The sequence below is a fragment of the Thamnophis sirtalis genome, unplaced genomic scaffold (assembly GCF_051295495.1).
Source record: "Thamnophis sirtalis isolate CommonGarterSnake01/CBP01778 unplaced genomic scaffold, rThaSir2_p1.2 scaffold_4, whole genome shotgun sequence".
Taxonomy (NCBI): Eukaryota; Metazoa; Chordata; class Lepidosauria; order Squamata; family Natricidae; genus Thamnophis; species Thamnophis sirtalis.
In genome coordinates, this window is record NW_028261384.1 from 117517019 (window position 1) to 117543764 (window position 26746).

Genomic DNA, 26746 nt, shown 5'->3' on the forward strand with positions numbered 1-26746 from the left:
CCTTATCTGTATCCCCTTCCCTGACTTGGATTGTGAACCGCCCTGAGTCCCCTCCGGGGCAAAGGGCGGCATATAAGTGCAATAAATTCAATTCAATTCAATTCAATTGCTTATTGCCCTGCCTTCTGGCGCTTTGAAAGATAAGTTGATTCCCTATTATTTGTGGCAGTCCCTCAAATACTGGAATTCTGCTGTCATGTCACCCTAGAAATGGAGCATGGAGTGCTGCAGATGGATCCAGGGCCAGTTAGATGGTACAGAAGCCAACACATCAGAAGTCAGTTGTTTTGACCAAGAGCTAGTAAAAGTTGGTCATGCTACAAAATAATTATTCTATTTTGGGTGGGGAAATTGTAAAAAGGAAAAAAAAAAGGGAGGGGAAGGGATAATTATTTTCCAAAAGGGCATAGTAGTCTTTACATTAGGAAATGGAATTTGCAGCAGTGCAATCTTTCATCCTTGCCTGACACATTTCAGAAACAAAACCACAAAAAAAATCATAATATTAATGGAAAAAGAAGCCCAACTATCCAAATTTTCTTTTGCCCAGCTATTAAAGTTACATAGCTGGTAAAAGATAAAGGATGCGGGACAGAAAGTTTCCTTCTTTATTTCATGTGTGTTGTTTTGTCTTTCTTCTGGATCTTCAAGACAGGGGACCTCGAGTAAGGTAAATTAGGATACAAGAAAACGAACGGTCCAAAGACACTGAGATGGATGGCGGTTGCAACCTGCATCTCCCATGTCCTGAGATAACATCCTGTAGTGGATCCCCTCAGGTTGATGCAAAGGTGCTTATTTGGGAGGCAACTGGACTTTCTTGCCTTCAAAAGAAAAAAAAACCAGATAGTCCAGTTGCCTTCTGAACAAGCACATTTGCTTTGAAACAACCATGATCTATTAGATGACTGAATCTCTACAGACCCTCAGGTTGGACTTAAATGAAACCTGCAGGGTCATGGGAGTTGTAGTTCTAAGCTTCTGAAGGTAATATCCCACCCACCGGAACAAACCACGTGAGGAAGCTCCGCGAAACGTCGGTCGCGGGGCGTAACGTCACCACGCACGCCGACGTCCTCCCTTTCACCGCCCTCGCGCTCATCGCTTCCGGGGGACAACCGGAAGGAAGGAGTCTGGTAGCTGAGACTGGGGAGAGGAAGGGAAGAGTCAGCGGGCGCCATTTTGGGAAGCGCTAGGGCTCCTCTGCTCCGTACTCGAGCTGACGAAATCTGCGGGGCTGCTTCGGACTGTGGCGCCAGGACGTGGCCTTCTTTTGCCACGGGGGGCGAGGCGGCCGGGGCTTTGAGCGGGTGGCCCGTCGCTCCTTCCGTTAGGCTGAGGGCCGGAGGAGGAAGAAGTGGGGAGTGGGTGGGCGAGGGCAGTGAGACTGCCGGAGTAAGTGCCGCGCGGGGGAAAAGGCCGAGGGCAGCTCGTGCAGGGGGTGCCTGTGGTATGCAGGCACCGAGCGAGTAATTTCTGGTGGGAGTCTTTTTTTCGGGGCGCTGAGAGGGGGTAGCAGGGAAGGGTGGGCGGCGGGGTCTGCTGCCAAGGAAGAGAGTTGTGGGTGAAGCTTTTGGACCCCGAGGGTGGGGGAATCTTAGCCTTTAATGCCTCAGACAGCGGGGAGAGTATGTTACACTACAGAAGGGCCTCAGGTGTGATGTAATTACAAACGGGGGGGGAGCACAAAGAATATAAAACCCAGGGGGGGGACGCGGGGTGATACTACATAGCATCTCGCTTTGTTGAAAAAGCTGGAAGAGAGGGTCCCTTGACTTACTAGTTGAGAAATCTGAAGTTCCCGAGGCTCTTGAGCGCTTGGCTTGCCCTATGATTAAAAGGGGCATCAGGAGGTGTGCTATACAGGTGTACCCACGATCTTGAGATGTGCCTGTTCCCTGGTTAATTTCCTTTCTTTGGCCTCTACTTGTGGAAGAAGGAAGAAAAGACACCTTGCCAGGCTGTGGATTTGCAACCATTCCATACCTACAGCTGCTGTCTTCCACAAATTAGATTATGGCTGCCAATATAGGGGACCAGCATTCTTCAGAATGGTGATTGCACACTTTTATTTTAATTTCAGCTTGTGATGAAGGGGAGAATTAAGATTTGGGTACGGCTGAGCCGATTTAAAATATGTCTACTAGCAAAGCCTTATAACTTGGCATTGTTTATGTGAAGTGATGTACTGTTTTTTAAGTGGGTGTTTGTTTTTAAAAGCACATTATCCTCTTTCCATGTTGTAATTAAAGATAGGCAACAAGTCTAGATGTTGATGGACCAACTCCCACCTGCTGTAATGGCTGCTGGGACAGCAACATCTTTTGAAATACAAATTATTCACTTCTGAATTGAAAGATACTAGGTATTGGATTTTTCTTCTGTATCTCTAAAGTGAGGATTCCAACCTACAACTGATAATATCACAGTCAAACTTAAAACTGAGAGAGAGGGAAGAAAAGCAACTGCATCTGTTTGTAATTATGGGACGGCAAGGCTATTAAATTGTGACATGTTGACTTTTTTGATAGGAACTCCTACGAAATTCTCAAGGGTAAGAGGTTTGAGGTAAAAGGGATAATCATTGCAGTATCTTTAGTAAATGCAGTAAATTTTGTTACACTAATCAGGAATGATTAGTCTGGGTTTCAATTTAGCTCTTTTTTTAAAAAGTTTTGCTTTCAGACTTGTTTATAAGGTTTTTTGGGGAAAAAATTAGTGTAATTTCTTTCAAATTTTTCAGATCATCTCATTTCTGTAAGCAATTTGGATTTGCTTTTTTATTGTTATCTAACCTTATATTTTAGTTACTGCTAACCTATAGAGCTGATCTAACTTTTCTAGAGGTTAACTGCGTTTTGCATGTTAAAAGATAAACATGTTCCCTGAAGATAACTCTTTTGGTTTCTGTTATAAAACACTATAAAACATGGGTGTCAAACTCGTGATGACACATCATCAACATGACATATCACAACTTCCCCCCCCCTCGCTAAACCAGTGATGGGCGTGGCAAGCATGTGCTGCATTCAGATTGCGAGTTTGACACCCCTGCTTTAAAACTAATGCACTTCCTTGGATTTGGGTTAGACAATGTGGATTTTTAAATACGTAAATAATTAAAGTTACATAAAATATTTTAGGACTTTATAAATTAGATATTGGAAATAACAGACCATATAAAGTAAAAAAAATCTCATCAATAAAGATTAATTACAACAGCTTTCTGAATTAATGTATCTTAGCTAAAGGTGTTCATATCTTCAAAGAGTGATTTCGTGAGAATTATTTGATTTTGAGTTTTTTGACAAGGAATGGAAACAATGTATTTGTATTAATTTAAAAAGCAGTATTTTGTAACAAAATTCAAAGCAAAACCACTTTGTTAAACTTGATTCAAGTTGAAATTAACATTCTGCTTATGACATCATAATGCTGATGATATCACAAGCTTATAGGTCTTGCATAGTTGACCATCAAGATATCATGGTAGAAGGATAGGTTAAATAACTCTTTTAGCCATCAGATGTGGGTGAGTATTGGTTTTGGCTCATTCATTACTTGATAAAAATCAATTCTTGGGCAAATAATGTTGAAATTTTGTTGTCATTTTGTCTTAGTAAAATGCATGATTATTGATAATTTTATTTTTCTACTTTTTTGTGATATATAGGCAGCTTTAATTTGTTCTTATTTTTATTGTGAGCTGTCCTGAGAATTTGATTATAAGGCAGCTAAGCATTAAGCTAATTCTCTTAACTCCTTACTCCTATCACCAGAACATAATAAGGGGGCAGGCTCTCAACATATATATAAAAAGAACCTTTTTCAGATTCTTAATATTAAATGTGAAACTAATTTTTGTAGCATTGCCACATATATGAATAAAAATTCTAATTCTTAAAAAACAAAATCCAGTATCTTGTGCCACCTGACAGACTTACCATAACCTATGTTGTAAAGGGGGCGAATTGTGAAACTAAAAAAAAAGTATGCCGGTATTAGTTGAGCAAAACTGCTTATGCTTGCCAGTTGGAGTGACTAAACACATTTTGCTAATGGGAGAAGTCAAATTTCTTAGTGCATAATACTAAACAGCACAGAAGGCACTTCATTCTTGCTGGCAGGAAAAGTATGTTGCTCATTTAAGATGAGGTTAAAATCCCAGAATTCTGGATCGGTGGAATATGCAACTGGTTGTGTTCTAGAAATAATCTAAAAGTACTAAGTACTTTGTCTCATTAAAAAAAATATTTTTTTCTGACGTACCTGAGAATGCATCATAAAAATGAAGTAAACAGGAATATACTGTAATGTCATTTTTCACAAGGTTTTTGAGTCACAAGTGGGCAGTGTCTGGCCTTCCAATAGCAGACAGTATGATGACTGATACTGGGAGTTTCAGTGTAATATCCTAGTGCCTAATGTAGGAAAAGAGTAATGACAGCTTGGGTAAAAAAGTTTACATAGGTAATTTCAACTTACAACTACAAAATTTCTATTGCTAAGCAAGATCATTGTTAAGTGAACATTGCTCCATTTTAAAACTTTTCTTGTGACAGTTGTTAAATGAATCACTGCAGTTGTTGATCTAGTAATGAGGATGTTAAGTGAATCTGGCTTCCTCGTGGATTTTGCTTCTCAGAAGATCACAAAAGGTGATCATATGATCCCATAATAAATACATGCCGGTTGCTAAGGGCTCAATTTTTGATCATGTGACCACAGGGAAACTGAAATGGTCGTAAATATAGAAAAACAATGATAAATCACTTTTTTCCTTGCCGTTTAACTTTAAATAGTCACTAAATGAATGGTTGTAAGTCGAGTACCTGTAATGTATACACTTACGAAAACTTTCATTGTGACTAGAATTGATAATTGAACTGTCAGAAATTTATTAATCTGAAAGCTGGTTTCACAATTAATTAATTTGAAGTATACTATATGGAGAATAAAGTAAAGAGGTTATAAATGTTAAATATTTTGAATGCAAATAGATGGGCAGATAATAGTCTACATAGATGTATGAGCTTGTTAATCTTATTTCAAGGTGGAATTAGAAACTGACATAAAAAATGGAAGTAAAACATAGATTCTGGATTGACAGATATAATTGAGTTGGCATTATATATTGGCTAAGGTCCATGAGCAGAGAAGCATAACATCTTTGGTAATTTTTACTCTTGTAATCATGTGAAGCTAATGAAACAGAATCTCTTCCTGCATCACTTTTTTCTCGACCTGGTTTGAAACTATTCTTTAGCAACTCTAAAGTCATAATAGCTGGTGTTTATGTAGATGGATTTTCTGTGATGACTCAGGAACTGAAAAACAATGCTCAATTAGACTGAATCTGAGTTCAAATTAAATTTACTAGCTGTTCTTATTCAAACTCTTGGGCAGTGAGTTCTGAAAAACTGAAGACAAACACATCTGAAAGTTGAAGATCCTATGTGGTTTCAATGATAATGGGAATAAAAGTCTTAGCAAATTTCTTTTTTCTTTTTCATCTATTTTATCTTCTATTTTATAGGGTTTCACAGTACAACTTGGGTACTGCAAGCACCAGAGAAAACGGGATGGAAGGCCCAATGCATGAGAACCCCGAATGGGAGAAGGCTCGGCAAGCACTGGCTAATATTAGCAAGGCCAATGCTGCAGCTGCTTCTGGCAACAGTAAAGGGGCCACCAATGGCCAAGCTAACGCACAGGTAAGAGGGAGCCATTGATTCTTTAAATGTGCTTGCGTTACTGTTTGTGTCTTAAATTTATAATTTGAAAACATAAAATTGCTTGAATCAGCCTTGGTCATTTAAAGTGGGATTAAAATTTACTTCATTTTGTTTATTGATAACCTGGAATTTCAGAATCAATAAGAAACCAAATTCTGTTCAAAATCTGTATTCTGAGGAAAGTCTTAAGTGGGGAATCTGGAAATGAATGAAGTTAATGCCAGTATTCTATTGATGTATCTCTTGGAGATGATGGAACACACTGTTTTTTTAATTGGGGACTATGTAAAAAGAGGAGAACTTCTGTATTCTGAAACGGTTTTAGAATCTGCATTTTGGGAGTTTTAAAGCACTGGTCTGCCACAGGATCTGCCATTCTGAAATCAATCAGAGGAAAAGGTTTGAACTTGTTACACAAGTTCTCTTATTTTCACTTTATAGTAGTGGGTGGAAGCATTTTGATAAGTTCATGACACACTTCTATTTTTACAGTACTCAGCACAGCAAGGGGAATCCCTGCAGCAGCAACAGCAATACTACCAGTGGTATCAACAATACAATTATCTCTACCCTTATAATTACTATTATCCTATGGTAAGTAATAGCATTTGGCTTTGGCTAACTTTATAAGGTCCCTTTAGAATGTCTTAAACTAGGATGCTGGAGAGGGATTCAAGTCTTTAAAAGTAGAATACAAGTAGTCCTCAACTTATAACAGTTCGTTTAATGATTGTTTGAAGTTACAACGGCACTGACCATTTTTCACACTAATGACCATTGCAGCATCCCCAAGATCATGTGATTTATATTCTAATGCTTGAGAACTGGTTCATATTTATCACTGTTGCAGTGTACCAGGGAAATGTGATCACCTTTTGTGACAAGCAAAGTCAGTGGGAAAGCCAGATTCACTTAACAGTGATGTTACTAATTTAACAACTGCAGCGATTCACTTAACAAATGTGGCAAGAAAAGGTCCTAAATGGGGCAAAACTCGCTTAACAAATGTCTCACCTAGCAACATAAATTTTGGGCTCAGTTGTCATAAGTTGAGGACTACCTGTGTACTACTGTAGAATAAATGAGGCAAGGCAGAATTTTCCAGAGAAAATTCAGCTATGCAACTCTACATTTTTAATAGAACGATCCCAAAGTGGTCATATAATGTGATGAAAGCAAATAGATCCTCCTTGGCACTTATTTGTGTGCCAAAATGTTGCATTTGTTCCTGAAGGCTGAGGATGAGGGAAAAGAAACCAATCCCTGGATAGCAGAATCAACAGCCCTTTATTGAGCATCAGACATGATTTATATAGTTTCTTAGTTTCTCAGTTCTCACCTACTTTGCGTGTTATTTCATTATTGGTTAACAAATCTCCAAGGTACAGTAATTGTTAGTAATTACATCATTGGTGTTCATGGGAATATGCATGTTTTCACACACAATGAAAGAATCAAATGTTATACATTCAAAGCAGCAAATATTACAGGTTATACATTGTTTCATCCTGTGTCCTTGTACATGCTTGGGAACACTGCAAGCAAAGAATTGTTGAAGTTTGCAATTACATGTAAGGGCAGTTCCAAAAACCATCCAGATGAGCATTTTAATAACCCTACATTTCCTCGCTTTTTGTTTTTAATGACGAAAAAAGAGATTTTTCAAGAGCACGCATTTGAATAGTTTAGGATTTGCAGGATGGATCCCAAAGAATGGGAACACCAAAAAAAGATACCAGTATGGCAACAAGTCTATTAGCAAATGTTTATTCAGAAATTGACCCTGAGTATATTGGGGGGGGGGAGTCCTGCTGGGTAACCCCAAATCGCAAGGATATCACTTCATGGAATGAACCTTTTCCTTCCTCCCCCACCCCTTGGAATACAGGCACACAATGGGGAATACACATTGGGAGGAATGCACTAGTTCCTGCTGTTTCCTAGAGGGAGACTTAGGGGGCAAATTCTTGGGTATGTAACTGATTCAGGTCTTGCCAATTTCAGGCAGCCTTGCGGGGGGGCAAAGGGTTCTAAGAATCAATTAAGTCACAGAGTAGAAGTTATAAACTTGTGAAAAAAGCTGCTCACAAAAGAGTGCGGGAAATGGCTTAAGCACAGGACTGTACTGTACATATATGAGACAAATGCAGAAGTTTCATAAAGGTTGTACAAAGAGAGGCCAGGATTTCAGAAATATCAGAAATTCACTAAATGGAATCCAGGCAAGAAACCCAATTAGCTTCTGCTTTTAAACAAAAATTATATATTGCATATTGTGTATAGTATCCCTTCACTGATCTGAATCCATAATTTACCTTCCCAGCAAAATGTTTACTCTGGATATGGTTCTGGGCAATATGGTGTTTCAGGGTCTTATTCCCCAACAACCCAACAGCCACCAGTTCCTGGGCAGCATCAAGGGAGTATGAGCCAGGTAATATATTTCACTTTATTTAAATACTGCTTTTCTTCTATTTTAAGAAATAGAAGAAATCCCCTATTTATGGGGGAGTGGGGTAAGGATATACTGTAAATACACAAATCCAATCACAAAAGGTTCAAAATTCATCTCAGAAATTCTCAGTACTACCTTATTAAGAAGAGATAGCCAAGTAGTGAGATGATTAGATTTTTCTGGTACTTTCCTAAAGGTTTCTGGCTGTAATACTAGCTCTGTGAGAGCAATTGATGAGCAGATTTTCTGGTTGTAATGCCATCTTGGTGCATGCAATTGATGAGCACAGACAATTGTATACTGTACAATATGCGAATATAATTTGCCTTCTCAATTCTGTTGCTTCAGCAGCATCTGACAATGGTGCAATAGTTAATGAAGTCTAATGGAAGATAATAACATATAAAAACAAGCTTGTGAATCCAGAAGCTAAACAAAGCAATGCAATACGAATAGCACTTAGACTTATATATCACCCCAATAATGCCCCAATAGCACTTTATAGCACTCTGGGCAGTTTAAAATGCCAGTATGTTGCCTCTAACAATCATTTACTGACCTCAGAAGGATGGAAAGCTGAGTCAACCTTGAGTCTGTTGGGATCAAAGTCCAGGCTGTGAGCAGAATTAACCTGCAATACTGCATTCTAATCCTGTGTCGCCAGTTTGGTTTCTCATTTCTTCTTGCACTAATGGCAGAGAGCAGACACTTTGGAATTATGAAAAATGAGGACCAGTTTGGTCAAGAGGTTAAGGTGCTGGCTTGAAAACCAGGAGATGGAGTTCTAGTACAACGTCGGGCACGAAAGCTGATTAAGCCACCTTGGGCCTCTCTCAGTACAATCTCGGTGGTTGTGAATAAAATAGATGATTTGCTACCTTGAGCTGTTTATAAAAATAATAAAAGCAGGACTTTAAAATAATCTTTGGTTTTGGAGAAAGAAGTAAACTCTTTGAGTAAACACGTGGAAGAGTTTGTGATCCTCAGGGCATTGTATTGTATTTCTCTTGTCCCCAGCCATTGTATCTGATAGATGGGGTTTTTAGTGTTAACAGTACAGAAGTTCATCTTTATATCAACTTACATGAAAGAGAGAGGGTTTAAATTAGCTCCCCAACTCCACCGTAAGCTCTCTGCTTTTAACTGTTTTTAAAAATGGGACTGGCAGAGGTAATAATGGCACAAATCTCCTTTGTCTAGCCTCCAGTCCCAGGCATGGAAGACGGAGGGATGTCGTACTCAAGCCAGTCTCAGCAAATGCAAATCTCTAATCCGCCACAGTCCTCTATGCAGCATTCCAACCACCCTTCACAGCATAGCAACCAACCCATGGGCCCTGGGGGGCAGCAGCAGCAGCAGCAGCAGCAGGGTGGTCCTGCTGGAGGGTTGCACTCCTCTCAGTCAAACCAGTCAAGTGCCTCCTATAACCAGCAGCAGCAGCAGCAGCAGCAGCAGCAACAGCAGCATTCTTACCAGGAAGCAGCCAAGCCCAAGAAAGGACAGCAGCTGTGGAATCGCATGAAACGTGAGCTTCCGGGAGTAGAGGTGGAGGGGCCTGGATAGGCCTTCAGAAAAGGAAGGCAAAGCATTTTCAGGGACTTTGTTACTTGGAAGGGGAGTTGTCAGTAGCTGGAGGAAGCATTATTTCCGGCTTCTGGTGTTATGCCATTCTGTTTGGCATAGTTGAAACTGGCATTTGCTTTAATGAAATAATTTCTGCTTTGAGATTTATTAGCATACAGGGAGATGGGAAGAGGAATGCCTCTGAAATGCTTAGCTTCCTGTGTCATACTCAAAAAGGAGTTTTCATTCATTTGTTGGATTGAGCCTATAGAAGGAGTTGCCAAGCCATTTTTAACAAATGTAGCTCACCTGTCAAATCGAGAATGTTCTCTAATGCAGAATAAATAATACCCATCTTTTAAAGAATTACTGACTCTTCGAGAAGGGATATTAAACCACATTAGATTCACATCATGTTTTTGGTATGGATTAAAAGAGTAATTGTTGGCAGTGTGCATACACAGTCCCCCCTCATTTCTGTTGGACAGTGGTGCAAAAGGTTCTATCTACTTTACTGAACTTAGAAATCTTATTTGGGCTTTGGGAAACGGGCATCATGATTGGGGCTTCCCTGCTGCTGACATTTTAGTCCCCTGAGGATGTAGTGGATATCCTGCAAGACATAAATAGCCTTATGCATCTTAGTATATCTCCAAGAATATGTTGTCAAATTCAAGCAGCAAAATGCCAGATTCAAAAATCATGATTTTGTTGTTATTGTTAGCTCAGCATTAAGAACGGGAATAGAGAAAAGCTGATGAATAAATTGATAAAGGAGGATATAATTGAATAGGAGTTTGGTATGAATTTATGCATTTCAGTGGGCAAGTGGAAAACCTTTCATTCATGTGAGAAGCTCTCTGGATTCAGGCCATTTTGTTGGTGCTAAGACTAGGTTCTTGCCTTTGTAGCAAGAGTTTTAGCAAGAGTTATGTATGGCTTGAAATGGAAATGGTACCTTATATCATCCTTTAATGTTTTTGAAAATGCACAAAAGTGCTCTTGGTACTGTCATAGGGGCATTTGTAAATGCATACAGCTGCTTCCTCACATATGCTGTTCCCAATTTTGGGAGTATTGAAATCCGTTAAAATAATCTTCCGTGCCTCTGCTTCTCTTCAGGGGAAGATTATCTGTAAATTTAGAGAGGCAGAGATAGGCTATAGTCTGGAAAGATTTTTTTTTTAATTATGCATGCATATACACACCTATGGATTCTCTTTATTTTTATAAACAGAAGCGCCTGGTTCTGGTGGTCTAAAATTCAATCTTCCAAAACGTCCTTTTGTAGTAACAAATCAGAACTTCGGCTCTGGGGAGCAGCAGCAACAGCAGCAGCCGCAGCAGCAGCAGCAGCAGCAACATCCAAACTTTGCCTCCCAGCAGAATTCAGAGAAACGTCACAATCACAGGTTTGCAACTTTCCTATTTTCTCATTTGTTTATTTATTTTGCAGCCCAAATGACCCAGGTAACTCCATGCAGTTTACATCTTGGGGTTTAAGCAATATTAAAATCAGGCTAGAGGGCCAAAATTGATAATAATTTGGTGTGGGAATGTCCTAAAAACTTTCCTCCCTTCTTGTTTCTTTGTCTTTGAATAGAGAGTTTATCGTGCTTTAGTAAAATGAAAGAATTCAGATGAAGCACTGGGCAAATCCCAGACTTGGGGGAAAATTCTATTGGGAAGCAATCACTTGCTGTTTCTCATTCCTAGAGCTTTTAGAGTCTGAATAATATAAATATAATGTAAATAAAATATATCGGATTCTGCTCATTGGAAATTTATTTAAAAGTGCGCTAGGGATTGCTGCATCACAATCCGAACTTGTGCCAGCCAAGTGGTTAGGGGAAGCCTCAAAATACTGGTGCTTTTTCTTTGGGTTATCATAGTATGTTAGCATATAACCCATCCTTGGGTCATCTTAGCTGGGTGATTTTCGGACATATTTTGCGTGAAATATATTTTACACAAAGTGGTGGTGCTTCAGATATGATGAAGTTGCTATGGAAATTATGTGTTCTCGTTGAGGGATATTAGGAAGTACAGCCTTTTCCAGTGTTTTATGGAGTGTAAGGGTCATAGTTGATACCACCAGGTGATCCATCGAGTAATTCTCAACATACGACCATAGCGAAGCTCAGAATTTCCTTCGTAAGTCACGATGGTTGTAAGTTGGAGGCATCCACATGACTGACACTTTTACTTTTATGCAGTGCTTGTGAAGTGAATGTAGTGCTCAAAAAAGCTACTCGATGTATTCCCTGTGAACAGTTTTGCTGGAAAACCAGCATATGACATTGTAAACCATGGTCACTTTGAATCCTGCAACCAGCCATAAGAGTGAGCCGTTTGCCAAACACTCAGATTATAGTGATGTGGCTGGGATTCTGCTGTCGGAATTCCATACTTAGGTTGCTCCTTTTGGGCATCTGTTGTAATTCTGAATGGTCACTTAGCAGCTAGCTAAGTGAAAAGTACAAGTATGGAATAAAGCCATGTGCGGGTGCTGTGAGGATGTTTGAAAATTGTATAAGAGCATCCCTCACATCCAGGGGAATGATTGTGATAATGTGACAGTAGCCTTTTGAAGGATGCCTCTTTCTCATTAGATAGGTTGTGATGCACTGGAAGGGAAGGAGTAATGTCAAGAGGACAGAAGCAGGAAAATCAGTGCTGCCATGCCCGCATGTTTGGATGCTAAGAGTCAGGGTTCATGGCAATTGTGTTTGTTGGTTAAGAAATACAGGGAGTCCTCGACTTACAACCATTTGTGTAGTGACCAGAGTTACAGCAATACTGAAAAAAGTGACTTCTGACCACTTTTCACACTTCTGACTCTTTCAGCATCCCCCATAGTCATGTGATCAAAAACAGCCACTTGGCAACTGTAATGGTTGCATGATCCCGGGGTCATGTGATTACTTTTTCTGATCTTCAGACAAGCAAAGTCAATGGGGAAGCCAGATTTGCTTAACAACCACCTTTCTAACGTAACAACTACAGTGATTCGCTTAACAACTGTGGCAAGAAAGGTAGTAAAATTAAGGAAACAATTAACAACTATCTTACTTGGCAATAGAAATTTTGGGCTCAATAGAGGTCATACCTTGTACCGGTAATACCTTGTAAGGCCCTAGGAGAGTTATTTAGATTGGTGGTTGAATCTCAGCCAATTTGCTTATGACTTGTCATGTTACAATATAACCAGGAACAAATGGGCCAATGAGAAAGTATGCAAATGTTTAAAAGTGGAGCATTCTGTGCTTAAAAAATGAGATGGAATAGAACAAGCTGCATACTTGAGATAGTTAAGCTTTCATTCATGATTTGCAAACTGTTTAGCTTCTTTTCAACTAATCTTAACCATTTCTAAAGTATGGATTGCAGTTAAATAAACATATTAGTGGAACCTTGCTATTTTAATGTTTTCTTTTTCCATATAGTTCTTCCACAGGTAAGCCTGAAGATTGGCCACAGGACATGAAAGAGTATGTCCAGCGCTGCTTCACAGCTTGTGAGTCAGAGGAGGACAAAGACCGCACAGAGAAGCTGCTTAAAGAGGTCCTTCAGGCCAGGCTACAGGATGGCACTGCCTATACCATTGACTGGAGCAGGGAACCATTGCCTGGGTGCGTAGCTTTGCAGGCAGAGGGTGACACAGGATTTGGAGAGCATTTGATCTTTTTATTGGTGCATAAATTAAGCCAAATTAGCTCAGTGCTTTGTATGCATGTCCCTCCTGATAGTATTATTTTAAGACAAGAAGAGGCAAAAAGATAGTGATCACCAAGAGAGCGATAAAGATGGTCACTTATTGGCGATTTTAATAAAGGTAGTCCTCCACTTATGACCATGATTGAGCTCTGATTTATGGTCAGAAGTTGTGCCAGTCATTAAGTGGGTCAAAACGTAACTGACTTTTATTTATTTCAACAAATACGTTGTCCGAAATGGGCATTTTTGCCAGAAACGAAGATTTCTATTTTTTTAAGGATTTTCCTTAAGAGGCAAATAAGGCTACTAGACTTGATTGCATCTAGTCGAGTTAGGTCACAAATATGTTCCACTTTTTTAACTGGTGTGTGTTTTAGAGTTGAGCGTGCATATAATGAATGCATGATCTAATTGCCATGGTGAGCAGCTTGCTCATTTCCTAAGATTCAGCAGATCTGTTATTCCTTCTACAGCTTGGGCCGAGACAACTTGGCTGAAAGCCCCAAGAAAAAACAGCAGCGCTGGGAAGTGTCTTCTCTGCACCCACCACGTGCCTCTGTGCAGTCAAGTCTTGCTCAACAGCAGCAGAGGAGTGGTGGGGGCAATTCTCAGCCCCAGCGAGGGGGAGGTAGCGGAGGAGCTGGGACTGGTCGGATTCGTGGGAATGCCTTCCCCACCAAATTTGGAAACCGCAATGTTTTCATGAAGGAAAACAGTTCATCCTCAAGTGTTGATTCACGTTCTAGGTCACGGTCATCATCCCGATCTCCCAGTCGCCACTTCCGAAGAAGGTAAACAATGGAGGTCAAAGAATAGAATATATTTGTAACCGTTATCTTGGATCGTGCAGTTCCATTGGTTCTATGTTGGAGCTATCACTTCATTCCCTGCATATGTGTTCCCAGCTACGGTGATTATAATGCCACCTGATAAATGAAGGCAAAATATATGTGTCCCAGAATAATTTTGCAGAATCCAATCTGAGTTGGTTACCAGCACCAGAGATTTATCATATTTTCTGGACTATAAGATACACATTAGCTTTAGAGGAGGAAAACAAGGGGAAAAAATTGCTTCCGCGGCCTGTTTGTTTGAACAGGCAGTGGTGATAGGCAGCAGCAATCCCCACTGCCTAGAATAGCTGATTGGCACTGCACCCACTCCATCCCCAGGCAATATTAGCTCTATAAGACACACAGACACAACCACCCACTTTTTGGGGGGGCGGGGAGTGCATCTTATTGTCTGAAAAATACGGTAAGTCTTGGAAGCTTTCGGATTTGTGAAACTGGAGCTCATCCTCAGGGAACTTACTAAACCTCTGGTCCCAGTGACCAACTTCACCTGTTTGGTAAGGACATGCCTATTAAACTAGAGTAGAATCTTCTGTTGTTTTTTTTTTTAAGTTACAAACCAAGACTACAAGTAGTCCTCAACTGACAAGCACAATTGAGCCAAAATTAATTGCTAAGTACAAAATTGGTTAAGTGAGTTTTGTGCCATTTTACTGACTTTTCTTGCCACATTTGTGAAGTGAAATGTTGCAGTTATTAAATTAGTAACAGTTGTTGCAAAAGGAGATCTGAGTCTGGAAAGCAGCTGTGGTAAATGGTTGTCAAATGTCTGAATTTTGATTGTGTGACCATGGGGATGCTGCAACGGTCATAGGAGTGAAAAGGTCATAACTCACTTTTTGCAGTGCCTTTGTAACTTCAAATGATCACTAAACAAACTTGTTAAGTTGAGAACTATCTTTTGTGGAAACTGGTTCCTTTACAGCACCAATAATACTGTTCATTTTATTGAGCTTTTTTTGCAAGGGGGGGGGGGGGCTTTTTGCAACAACACCAGGCTTTGAGTTTAACATAACAGCCAAAGGTAAATATTTTCTTCATCTTTATATAGCGATTCAGATTCTGACAGCTCCTATTCTGGAAATGAGTGTCGCCTGGGTGGCCGGCGGAATGCTCAGAAAAACCGAGGGCGGGGAGGCCACATGGATAGAGGACGGATGAGAACACAGCGAGGAAAAAGGCAAGTTGCATGGGGAGAGGGCCTTCCTTCGATGTGATTGCTGGTTGCTAATAGGGAATTTGGAAGTAGAACTTGTAAGAGTGATTGTAAGAATTTTTTAGTTTTTGTCTGGCCCTCAGAGGAAGCAGCAATCAGCAGTGCTGTATCCAGGACTGTTACGCATAAAGTCCTTGGCACATGCTACTCTGCAAGAGCCTTAGGGAATTTGGACAATTCAAGTGTGAAGCCCAGCCCAGAGTTAATCCAGTTTTATTATTGTTTCCCACTGACATGTGCGATTACTTGTATAGCAGATGTGGCTTTTCTTTGAGGTACCATAAATTTCTTCAGAAGTTTCAGTTTTGGCTCTACAGATATATACTGAGCAGCTGTGATGGCTCAGTGGTCAGAATGCAGTATTGGAGGCTGACTCTGCCCACAACCAGGAGTTCAATCTTGACCAGCTCAAGGTTGACTCATCCTTCCATCCTTCAAAGGTCGGTAAAATGAAGACCCAGATTGTTGGGGGCAATACGCTGACTCTGTAAACCACTCAGAGCGGGCTGTAAAGATCTATGGAGAGGTATAATAAGTGTATTGCTTAAATGTGCTCTTAAAAAGTCATTTCTGATTTTGATTGGCTTGGGACTTCTCCAGCTTCTCTATACATTTCTGGTCTCGTTTTTTTAGATTGCAGATAACAAATCATTTTCTTAGAGACCTCATAAGTTCCTCCTACCTTCTTGGCATAATTTTCAGTTTTCTAGCTCATTGCATTTCTTGATATGGTTGCTTTGCTTGTAGCTTTTTGACTCCATCTCTGCCCATTTTTTTCTATATCCTGTTGTATTGTCCTACATCCATTCATGCTTTGAAGTGCTTATGTTATGTTTCAATTGTAATCCGTGAACAGAGATATTAAAGCAGTAATAATCTATGATTACAGTAATTGGTATAAAAACATTTGCACGAGCACTTGTAAGTATTTCATGGGAGATTACATAAGGGTCTTACTAACTCATCCAGTTCATCTCTCTCTCTCTCTGTCCATCTAGACATGATCAAGGTCCTCCCAAGCGAAATCGGAAACGCAACACTATGGATTATGAAGACCCTGAAAAGGAGTTCAAGAAGGAACGGAGGGCAGCACGCTTCCAGCACGGAGCTCATCCGAAAAAGCTGCGTCTCGAACCTCTTATCTTACAGATCAATGCTCTGGACCCTCTTGGCTCTGATGGCCTTGACTGGAATGAGTTGAAAATTGTAGGCACCTGCCAAGACATCACAAAGCATTACCTGCGCCTCACCTGTGCTCCAGACCCCTCCACTGTCCGGCCTCTCTCAGTGAGTAACCACCAAGGGGAAAGCAAAAAGAGCCTGGCTAGTACATGTAGATCTCGACTTAACAACCACAGTTGAGCCCAAAATTTATGTTGCTAAGTGAGAAATTTGTTAAGTGAGTTTTGCCCCTTTTTACAACTTTTCTTGCCAGATTTATTAAGTGAATCACTGCAGTTTTAAATTAGCAACGCCATTGTTAAGGGAATCTGACTTTCCCATGAACTTTGCTTGTTAGAAAGTCACAAAGGGGGACCACATGACCCCGGGACCCTGCATCCGTCATAAATATGAACCAGTTGCCAAGTGTCTGAATGTAAATCACATGACCATGAGGAGGCCGCTATGGTCATAAGTGTGAAAAAGGATCATAGCTTACTTTTTTCAGTGTCATCGTAACTTTGAACATCACTAAACTAACAGTTGTAAGTTGAGGACTACATGTTTTTGCTTCTATTTCTGCTTTCTATTTCGACCTGTCCTTTATTCTAGGGGTCCCCAATCCCCAGGCTGTGGCATGGCTGTCTGGAGCTGGGCCACACAAGTGGCGGGCGAGTGTGCATGCACGTAATTCCATTTATGTGATCAGCAGGTGAATGCACATGTGTGTGAAGCTCCATTTGTGGGAGCGGTGGGCGCCCTGCTGCTTGCTTAAATGGAGCTATGCATATTCACTCACTACTTGCACGGAACCAATCCCTCTCTCCCTCTGCCACCACTGGTCCGGAAAGCTGGAAAGGTTGGGGGACCACTGCTTTATACAGTTCTGGATTGGTTTCAAGGAAATAAGCTCTCATAGGATGTGAAAAAGTCTAAGAAAGGAAGAGGAGGAGGAAGAAGAAGCAGATTTGCCCAGTCAGATGTACAATAATTGAGATAGTGAACTAAGATAGGATGAAATGGTACCGCTTCATCCTGTCTTAGTACACTATCTCAATTCTTGTACACCTGACTGGGCAAATCTGCTTCTTCCTCCTCTTCCTTTATATATCCCTTTACTCCTATTATGGTTATAACAAGCATACACTGCTCTTCTACAGAATTGCTTTGTACAGTATTCATCTTTTAAAGTTAGGTGGATGGGCAATCACCTCCCAACTTGGTCTGCTAAATTGCAGACTGACTTTAAAAATATTATTATTATTATTAATAATAATAATAGGCAGGAAATGACAAACTGGGTGTGTTCTTTTGGGGTGGGAGGATGGAGAACTGTTAAATATAAGTTCTGTTAATCATGTTGAATATTCCCTGGACAGAAAGTGCAGGCTAATCCAGTAGATCAATTATGCCTTCCTACAGTCTTGGCGTCATCATTCCTCCATCAGCAGTTATGACTGTACAAAATATTTCATTTGTCCTTTTTTTTTTTTAAAGGCTCTGTTTTCTGGGCTATGTCCAGTTTTATTCAGAGCTGTTTTAGAAGTCATTTAATGTTTGTCAGATATCTTTAAACTGCTTCCCTCTTTTCCCCCAGGTGCTTAAAAAATCCTTATCCGCAGTAAAATCCCACTGGAAAGAGAAGCAAGATTATGCCTATGCTTGCGAGCAGATGAAATCCATCCGCCAGGACCTTACAGTAAGCCAGTTCAGGCGTTGGTGGGGACAGAAAGTCATGATCACAATTTGCATGCTAAGCTATAATTTTTGACCATGATTAGACTTAACCATGTTAAGTCACATGTGGCCACTTCATGCTGGCTATCACCGTGATAGTTAGGCCAAAATGTATCTTAATATATTTGGTTGCTAGTTGTCATTTTGTAGGTGGAGAAGTTAGAGGAACTTCAGCTACTTTAGAATAAGAATTGGGTTTTTAAATTGGAGCAGAGCTTTATACACTAATTGGAGTAATCTTTGATAGAAAAAGCAAAATTTGACAACCTGGAACAATCCCTGTGTCGTCATCCCCCCACCCTTCTTTTTTTTTTAAAAAGGTCAGAAAATGTCTTGACAGTAATTTTTTTAATCGGAGGTTTTCAAGTTTTTGCATGCCATAGAATTTTTTTTTACCAGATTTAAAACATTGCTGAATTGCTGAATCCAGAAGCTGAATGCATTCTAAATTTTGATGTACACATGCTTAATGACATATCTGAGTTTAACTCTAATGCCATGAAAGGAGAATGAGCTACAAACACTGTATTTTTTAATGTTAGAATGATCCCTGGTTCTTTATGAACCATGGTGGTGCAGTGGTTAGAATGTAGTACTGCAGGCTACTTCTGCTCATCACCGGCTGCCCAGCAGTTTGGCAGTTCAATTCTCACCAGGCTCAAGGTTGACTCAGCCAGGTTCAAGGTTGACTCACCAGGCTCAAGGTTGACTCAGCCTTCTACTCTGTAAACGATTTAGTGAAGGCTGTAAAGCACTATGTAAGCGGAATATAAGTGCTATTGCTATTTACCTGATAGCTAGTTTAGTTAAATATAGCCAATTGTAAATAGATTATCATCTATATGACATTAGTGGGGCAGTAATTTAAAACTTACTCCGTTCACCTACACCATTACCAACTGTTGCCTTCTATTGCAAAAGGTTAAGTAGATTTTAGAAATAAGAGTTGGAATATCCCCTGGAAGTAAAAGATATTCACAGTCTGCCCTTAATGTACATCTGAATGGGGATCATCAAAGGGGTTTTTCTTGAGCTACAATTGTGATGGAGCCTTGCTCATTAAGAGTCCTAAGTTGTGATGGTTATAAAGTGGATCACCCATATGACAGGCTCAATTTTACAGTTGATTGTGGTAGTGATTAAGTGAATCTCTATAGTGGTAGCCATTAAGTGAATATCTATTCCAATTCCTTTCTTCTGCTGTATGTAGAAATTTCAAGTCACACAAGCTAATATATGAATTCTTGGCAATCTCTCTCTTGGCTCTGTTTAGGTTCAAGGAATCCGTGCAGAATTCACTGTGGAAGTATATGAAACCCATGCCAGGATAGCTCTGGAAAAGGTAGGACCTACCTAGTATAATCTTCTAATAAGATAATGCTCCATGGATCCAGATTTGACTCCATTTTTATCAATTGCTATCTTTCCCCTATTTGACTTCTTATTCACATAAATATTATATAGCTATACCCTTTGGAAGAAAGAATGTAGTAGCATGCAAAATGTTCTCATTTGAACCATTTTGAAATTGAAACACCCTGTTTTGAATTTGAAATGATTTAACCCCACAAACTGGATAAATATATTGAAGTAGTCATCTTACATCATGTGGTACTTCCACACAGTGGTAAATCTGATTTAGAAGGAGCCAATTCCCTCTTGGTTTTTAGTTTAGATTTTAGGAAATCTATTTTCTTGGGCAAATTTTGAAAATACACTTTTAATTTCCTATTTCCAAAATAGGAAAATGACTAGAGGGATAACTTGGAAGTCCTATTCAACAACTTTATCTCCCTGCCTTTTTTTTTAACCATGTACACTTTCCTATCCCCAAAATATTTGGGCAATTCATATTCTTTAAGGATTGTAGAAAATATTTGATTTTTCTTTATGGTGAATGTGTTCCTCTTGGATCAAGGGAGTATAGATATAGTGTAATATTAGATAAACGTGACATAAAGATTGCAGCCCCTTCTACATTTGGCAGAGCATAAAAAGTATACATTTTATCTTTTTATGTTTTACTCATAACTACATGGTAATACAAGAGAACCAATTGGTCTAGCTCACATTTTGATTGAATTATTGATTATATAAAGGTAATCCTCAACTAAGACCTCAGTTGACCCCAAAATTTCTCTTAAGTGAAACATTAAGTGAATTTTGCCCCATTTTATGACATTTCTTGCCACAGTTGTTAACTGAATCATTGCAATTGTTAAGTTAGTGATATAGTTGTTAAGTGAACCTGGCTTCCCCATGTCAAAAAACCTCAAAATGTGATCACATGATCCCAGGTCACGGCAGTTGTAAGTTGCCAAGCCTCTTGAGTTTTTTATCATGTGACTATGGGGATGCCAAAACAGTTGTAACTGAAAAACAGTCATCATTTTTTGCAGTGCCATTGTAATTTCGAACGGTCACTAAATGAATTGTTGTAAGTTGAGGACTACCTGTACCATTAGCTCTTAGTTCATAGTGGCTCAGTGGCTAAGATGCCGAGCTTGTCAATCAAAAAGGTCGACAGTTCAAATCCCTAATGCGGCGTAATGCAGTGAGCTCCCATTACTTGTCCCAGCTTTGGCCAATCTAGCAGTTTGAAAGGACATAAAAATGCAAGTAGAAAAAAAGAAACCACCTTTGGTGGGAAAGTAACAGTGTTTGGCGCATCTTTGGTGTTTAGTCATGCTGGCCACATGACCACGGAGACGTCTTCGGACAAAGCTGGCTCTTTGGCTTTGAAATGGAAATGAGTACCACCCCCTAGAGTCGGGAACAACTAGCACATATGTACAAGGGGAGCCTTTAGTGTTAGCAAGGAGAATAGGCAGGATCTAAAATTCCTGTTGGAAAACATTAGGTTAAAAGTTGTAGAAACTTTCCCCTCTGTCCATTCCAAGGTAAGTCAGTCCACAGGTGTGAAGTTGTGGTGAAAACTTATGCGGAGAAAGCAATAAGAAGATGTTCTTAGAAGTTGTTCTTAGGCAATAAGACAAGTTGTTCTCAGGAACCCAGACAAAACCGATGGCCCCAGGTTCATCCCTCCCACCCACCCCCATTCCCAGGAAGATACATTGAAGGAAAGAGCAGAACTAGGGAACATCATAAAATATCACCGCCCGCCCCTCCCTCTTGCCAAAATGGCAGCATTCCTATAGGGATCTATGGGGACCTGATACTATCATTGAGTCCTAGCTGGTGATAGTCTTCTTTTTTCTTTCTAACTTTCCTAGTTTAACAAACTTTTCCAGAAAGCTCAGACTTGCTCAATTTGAGATTGTACTCTAACAAAAGTTCTGATGTGAGACACCTTAAATATTTTCCGTAATGATGATTTATCTTTTCCAGGGTGATCATGAGGAATTCAACCAGTGCCAGACACAGTTGAAGTCTCTTTATGCTGAGAATCTTCCAGGAAATGTTGGAGAATTCACTGCTTATCGTATTCTCTATTACATTTTTACCAAGAACTCTGGAGGTGCGTAGTGGGCCTGCTGGGAGATAGATTTTTGAGGGTAGTCTTTGAATTTACTTCAACATCTGGGAATCCTTCCTGTTGTGAAGAATTTCTGACATACACTCTTAATAAATCTTTTGGCCAGGTTGTGATCTTTGCCTGTTTAACCCAAGCAGTTGTACAGATTCTCCCAGACTCCATATCTCTTCCTCAAAACATTTTTCCCGTAATAGCTGGTATCAGTCATTTTAGGAGACTTAAAATTAAATTGTTAAGCAGTCATTAAGCAAGATATCACCTGATCTCAATTTTCAACCTTCCCTGCTGGCTTCCCCATTTATTTTTCTTTTTTGAAGCTGACTGGGAAGGTTGCAAATGATGATCATGTGACTCTGGAATGACAAACTGCAACTGTCATAAAGGTGAGTCAGTTGCAAAGCATTCCGGTCATGATCATGTAACCACAGCGATGCTTTGCATGTGCAAAGACTAGTCATAATTTGCTCTCCCCCCCCCCCGTACTATCATAACTTTGAATAGTTGCTAAATGAGTGGTCATAAGTTGGAGAATACCTGTAAGTGAGAAATGGGTTATTTCATGAGACTTTTGGGGTGACTTGCCTTTCTCTCTCCTGTAGACATCACAACTGAGCTGGCATACCTGACAAAGGAGTTGAAAACGGACCCTTGTGTGGCACATGCCCTTGCCTTGCGAGCTGCCTGGGCCCTCTCCAATTACCACCGTTTCTTCTGTCTGTACCGTCAGGCCCCTTGCATGTCTGGCTACCTCATTGACAAGTTTGCTGAACGAGAGAGGAAAACGGCCCTCAAAGCCATGATCAAAACGTATGTGAAGCTGAACCTGTCCTCGGGTTGAAATGGGAGGGGAATGCCACACACCTGCACACTCCTTTCCCACTCCCACTCCACCTTTGTTGCAATGTCTGGTAAGGGGGCAGAATAGTGTCCAGTAGTAAAAAGTGGGTCAAATGGTGTACTCTTTCCAGCAACTTCAAGAAAGGTGTCTAAGCCCTGGGCAGGTAAGTACAGTAGCTGCGGCCTAGTTAGGCAAGTATTTAGGATGTTTAATTATAAACTGGATTGGCTGTCTCTCATAACCAGGTCGCTAGAACTTTGTTAGTTTGCTTGGATAGAAAACATTTTTTTTTTGCAGAAATCTTTGACTCTGAAATGTGAATCTAGAAAACAATGTTCATTTAAGAAATGGCTGCAGTTTGGTGATGATAGGTGGTTTAGGGGATGAGCTAGAAACTGGCAGGTTGTGGGTTCTAGTCCTCCTTTAGGAATGGCAGGTGATTGGGAAGTCTCTTGGCCCACATCCCCTCACAGGTTTGTGCTTATAGGGAGAATAGGAGGTGGGAGCATTGCATACGCTGGCTTGAGTTTCACAAATAAAGGTGAGATATAAATCAAATAGTAAAATAAGCCACTAGACAAAGGAAAGTCAAACTGGAAATACAGGGTTGTGGGAAGAATCAGAGTAGATCCCAGATTGCCTTTGTGGTTTATACTTTGCTCTTTCGTTTTATGCTTTAAATATTCATCCTGGTTCTCTCGCAGTCTTCAGTTAGGAGGCAATATCTCCATTTGTAGCTCTCCTTTTTGTTTTTTTCCAGTCCCACATTTTGGGTAGATAAAATAGGGAGACAGTGAGAAGAGGTGATTTACTGATGATTGACCCTGCTGTAGAGATGATCCCCGGTGATTGGATCAAGGTAGCTTTGGTGCAGAAAGAAACCGTAGCATGGGAGCAAGAAGTGGCCAGGGCATAGGAGCAAAATGTTTGGTGAATGATAAAAAGATAAAATCTGTTATTTTGTATGCTTGTCTCTGGTAGTGAATAATTAGTGAACAGGGAGGCAGGAAGAATTGAATTTGCTCTAAATAATAAGTGTTAATTGCTCACATAGTATTCTTCCATACACTGTCCTGCTTTCCAAAAAATTAGTCTTAGCCACCAACAAGAATGCCATAGAAAGTGATGTCTGTTGCAGGGTTATTTTTCTACAATGGAGGCACAACTTTTATTTATTTTCTATATTGCTGTCCCTATTGTCTTGAAGAGACATCATCGTTTCCTTTTTCTGAGTCTCCTGCTCTCTAATGATGAGCAAGGGTCCCTTTCAACCCCTCACAATGCTTCTTTTGATTTGGTTGGCTAACCTATTATTTTTAAAAAGCACATCACACTGTATTACACCGGCACCATGATCAGCAAACATACCAAGAAAACAAATCTCAGCAAACTACCTTAAAAAAAAAAAGGTATCTACTAGACATTGTATGCCAGCTTCCATTCTCAAGCATCCCAATCTGTTCATCTTGAGTTGTTGTAAAGAGTACTTCTCCCCCCCCCTCCCCATTCATGTTTCAGAACCACTCCAATAGGTAGAAGGCAGTTTAAACTCAAAATCTCTCATTTTTGTGAGATGTGGCAGTGGTGGAGATACTCAAAGCCTCCGAGTAGTTCCATTTCTCCCCTTTTCAACATAAGAAAACGCCTGAACTCTTACCAGAAGTCTGTCTGGTCCAGCCCTTTTCCCTCAGTGACCAACCAATATCTGGCAAGCCTGCAAGCAGCATATAATATGCAGGTCCATCCTTCCATAAGTATGTCCTCCCTGCTGAAATTCCGAGGTCAGTTGAAATACTGAAGTGAAAAAACTTGAAAGACGGGTTGACTTTGTTTCCACCTATTGCCAGGGTAAACTAAAGGTAAAGAGCCACACACCAGCAGGATGTGCTGCTTGTCAGTTTCTCATATGCTACCCTTTCCCATTCACCAGTGTCTTTTTTTATCTCCCTCAGTTTCCGCCCGGTGCTTCCGGTCTCCTACGTTGTGTCAGAGCTGGCCTTCGAGAGCGAGGAGGAGTGCCAAGCTTTCCTTGCAGCTCTGTCCCTTGTGTACACTAGTCCAGACGCCACCAAGATTGACTGCAAGCAGAGCTTGGCGGTCCTGGCCAATTTCTGAAAGCAGAAAAACAAAAACCCACTGCCCTGTTCTAGCCTGTTTTTAACATGTACATATATAGATATATATATATGTCTGTGTTTGTGCGTGTATATATGTATATAAAATCAGATAACAGTTGGCCGCTGTGGGCAAGCTGGGACTTGCTCTGCTGCTTCGCCCGCTGTCCACAACACACTTGGATAGAAGAGGGTAAGATCCACGGACATCAGATGGCATCTGAGATCACCGGAAGCAGAAGAGCAGAGAGTTCGGTCTAAGGAGTCTTGGGGGTTTGCCAGCAACAGGGAAAGGAGATTTCAGGGAAGAATAGTTCTGCACCATTTACAATCATCTGTTCCTCCCCGCCCCCTTCCTCTCATGTCAAGATCCATGAGTTGCTAGAGCCCCTGTCTCTCTTCCCCCATAGTCCGAAATTGCCAGGATAAAAAGTTGGAAATCTGTGGATTAATTGTGGGAGATGATGGAAATTGCTGCCCTGGGTGTTGCCATCTCTTCATTGTCCTAAGGATTCAGGAAGCTAGAAGATCTTCTCCCTAAGCCACAGAGCAAGCCCTCTTAATTTATTTTTAATTATTATTTTTTGGTAAAAGTCTCACCAGGCGCTGTTTTATTCCACTTGGCAGATCTGAAAAAGGCACCGGTACATGAGCGCATATGGCTAGATGTGAATATATATGAAATATGGTTTTGTACAGAAGCTACAAGTTGTAAATAATACTAGGCAAATTCTTTGTTTCTTAAGAGAAAAAAAAATCCCATGTTTTTCTACTTTTATAATGATGAATTTAACCGTTTCCTCTGAAGATGAAAAATTCAGGTTTTGCGTGCACATTTTGTGTTCTTTATTATGCTCCTCAAAAACTAACACTGTCTCAGTTTTTTCCTCTTCCGAGCTACGGCCTGGCTATGAAAAAGCTTGAGAGATGCCACCTCTCCGGTCGAACACAAAAACAGCCTGAGGGGGAAAGAGCAAAGCAAAATCTGTCTTCACATATTTCCTACCAGTTCAAAGACTTTTTTCCTACGCAAAGGAGAATGTGAGAGACTTCTTTGTTAACAAAACCCCACAAGGATGTGGCCACGACAAACAAAGCAAATCCAGAGAAGGCATGGTGCGCAGCTGTGAAATCAGATCAACAAACAAGATGATCTTCACAGTCTCCTCTTCTATTGTGTTCTGGAGTTGTCATGCTAAGTTTTTTTAATTTATTTTTTTCTCCCTCTGTCCTCAGTCCTTTACAGGTAAACTTTAAAATGCACCACCCATTTTCACTTTTCTCTCGTCACATTATTTCAGTTTTGTTTTGAAAGATTGTCCAATAATTTTTTCTGTTGTTTTCTTTCTCCCACCCTCTTCCCCACTCTTAGTCTCTTTAGCTTCTCATAATCCCTTCTTCCCCTCTGTTCTCCTCTGCTCTAACACCTCTTTCTTTTTGTTTTTGAACATGTGTAATTTTGGGATATTTTGGCTTGGGCTGGATTTTTCAAAGATTCCTTTTTCCTTTTCAGAAACCTGAATTTTCTTCCATTTGATTAAAAGTCAGTTTTTTAAAACAGCAGCATCTGCTTCCGCGTGGTGGTGTTCAAAGTCTAACAGAGATCAGAGGCAGCAGTGACTCTTAAGATTCTGAAGGGTGACCGTTGTCTATTTCTGCTTATACAAGTGGTCCTTGACTTACGACTGGTTGACTAGCAACCAGTCATGGTTATGATAAATCTACTTGGGAGCTTCGTATGACCAGATTAGAAATTTTGATGCCCCTCAAGGTCACATGACTAAACTTTGGGTGCTCAGAAGCTGGACCATATTTATAGTTGTTTGCAGCATTCCAGTTTACAGGTGAAACTTGAAAAAT

At 40.3% G+C, this 26746-nt stretch overlaps 1 protein-coding gene across 2 annotated transcripts; it reads left to right on the top strand.

The window, feature by feature from the left end:
- The first annotated feature begins 1144 nt into the window (after positions 1 to 1144).
- Positions 1145 to 26449, top strand: LENG8 (leukocyte receptor cluster member 8). 2 transcript variants are annotated; one of them, XM_014065777.2, is made up of 15 exons: positions 1145 to 2054; positions 5537 to 5714; positions 6228 to 6329; positions 8059 to 8169; positions 9391 to 9715; positions 10991 to 11165; positions 13200 to 13385; positions 13944 to 14261; positions 15376 to 15504; positions 16539 to 16827; positions 18299 to 18400; positions 19712 to 19780; positions 21787 to 21916; positions 22534 to 22741; positions 24725 to 26449. In XM_014065777.2, exons 1-15 carry the CDS (start codon positions 2017 to 2019, stop codon positions 24885 to 24887), a joined length of 2523 nt encoding a protein of 840 aa, XP_013921252.2. In that variant the 5' UTR covers positions 1145 to 2016; the 3' UTR covers positions 24888 to 26449. The 2 variants fall into 2 exon arrangements, with proteins under 2 accessions (XP_013921252.2, XP_087570003.1); XM_087713877.1 differs by having other exon boundaries at positions 11045 to 11165.
- The last annotated feature ends 297 nt before the right edge of the window (positions 26450 to 26746 follow it).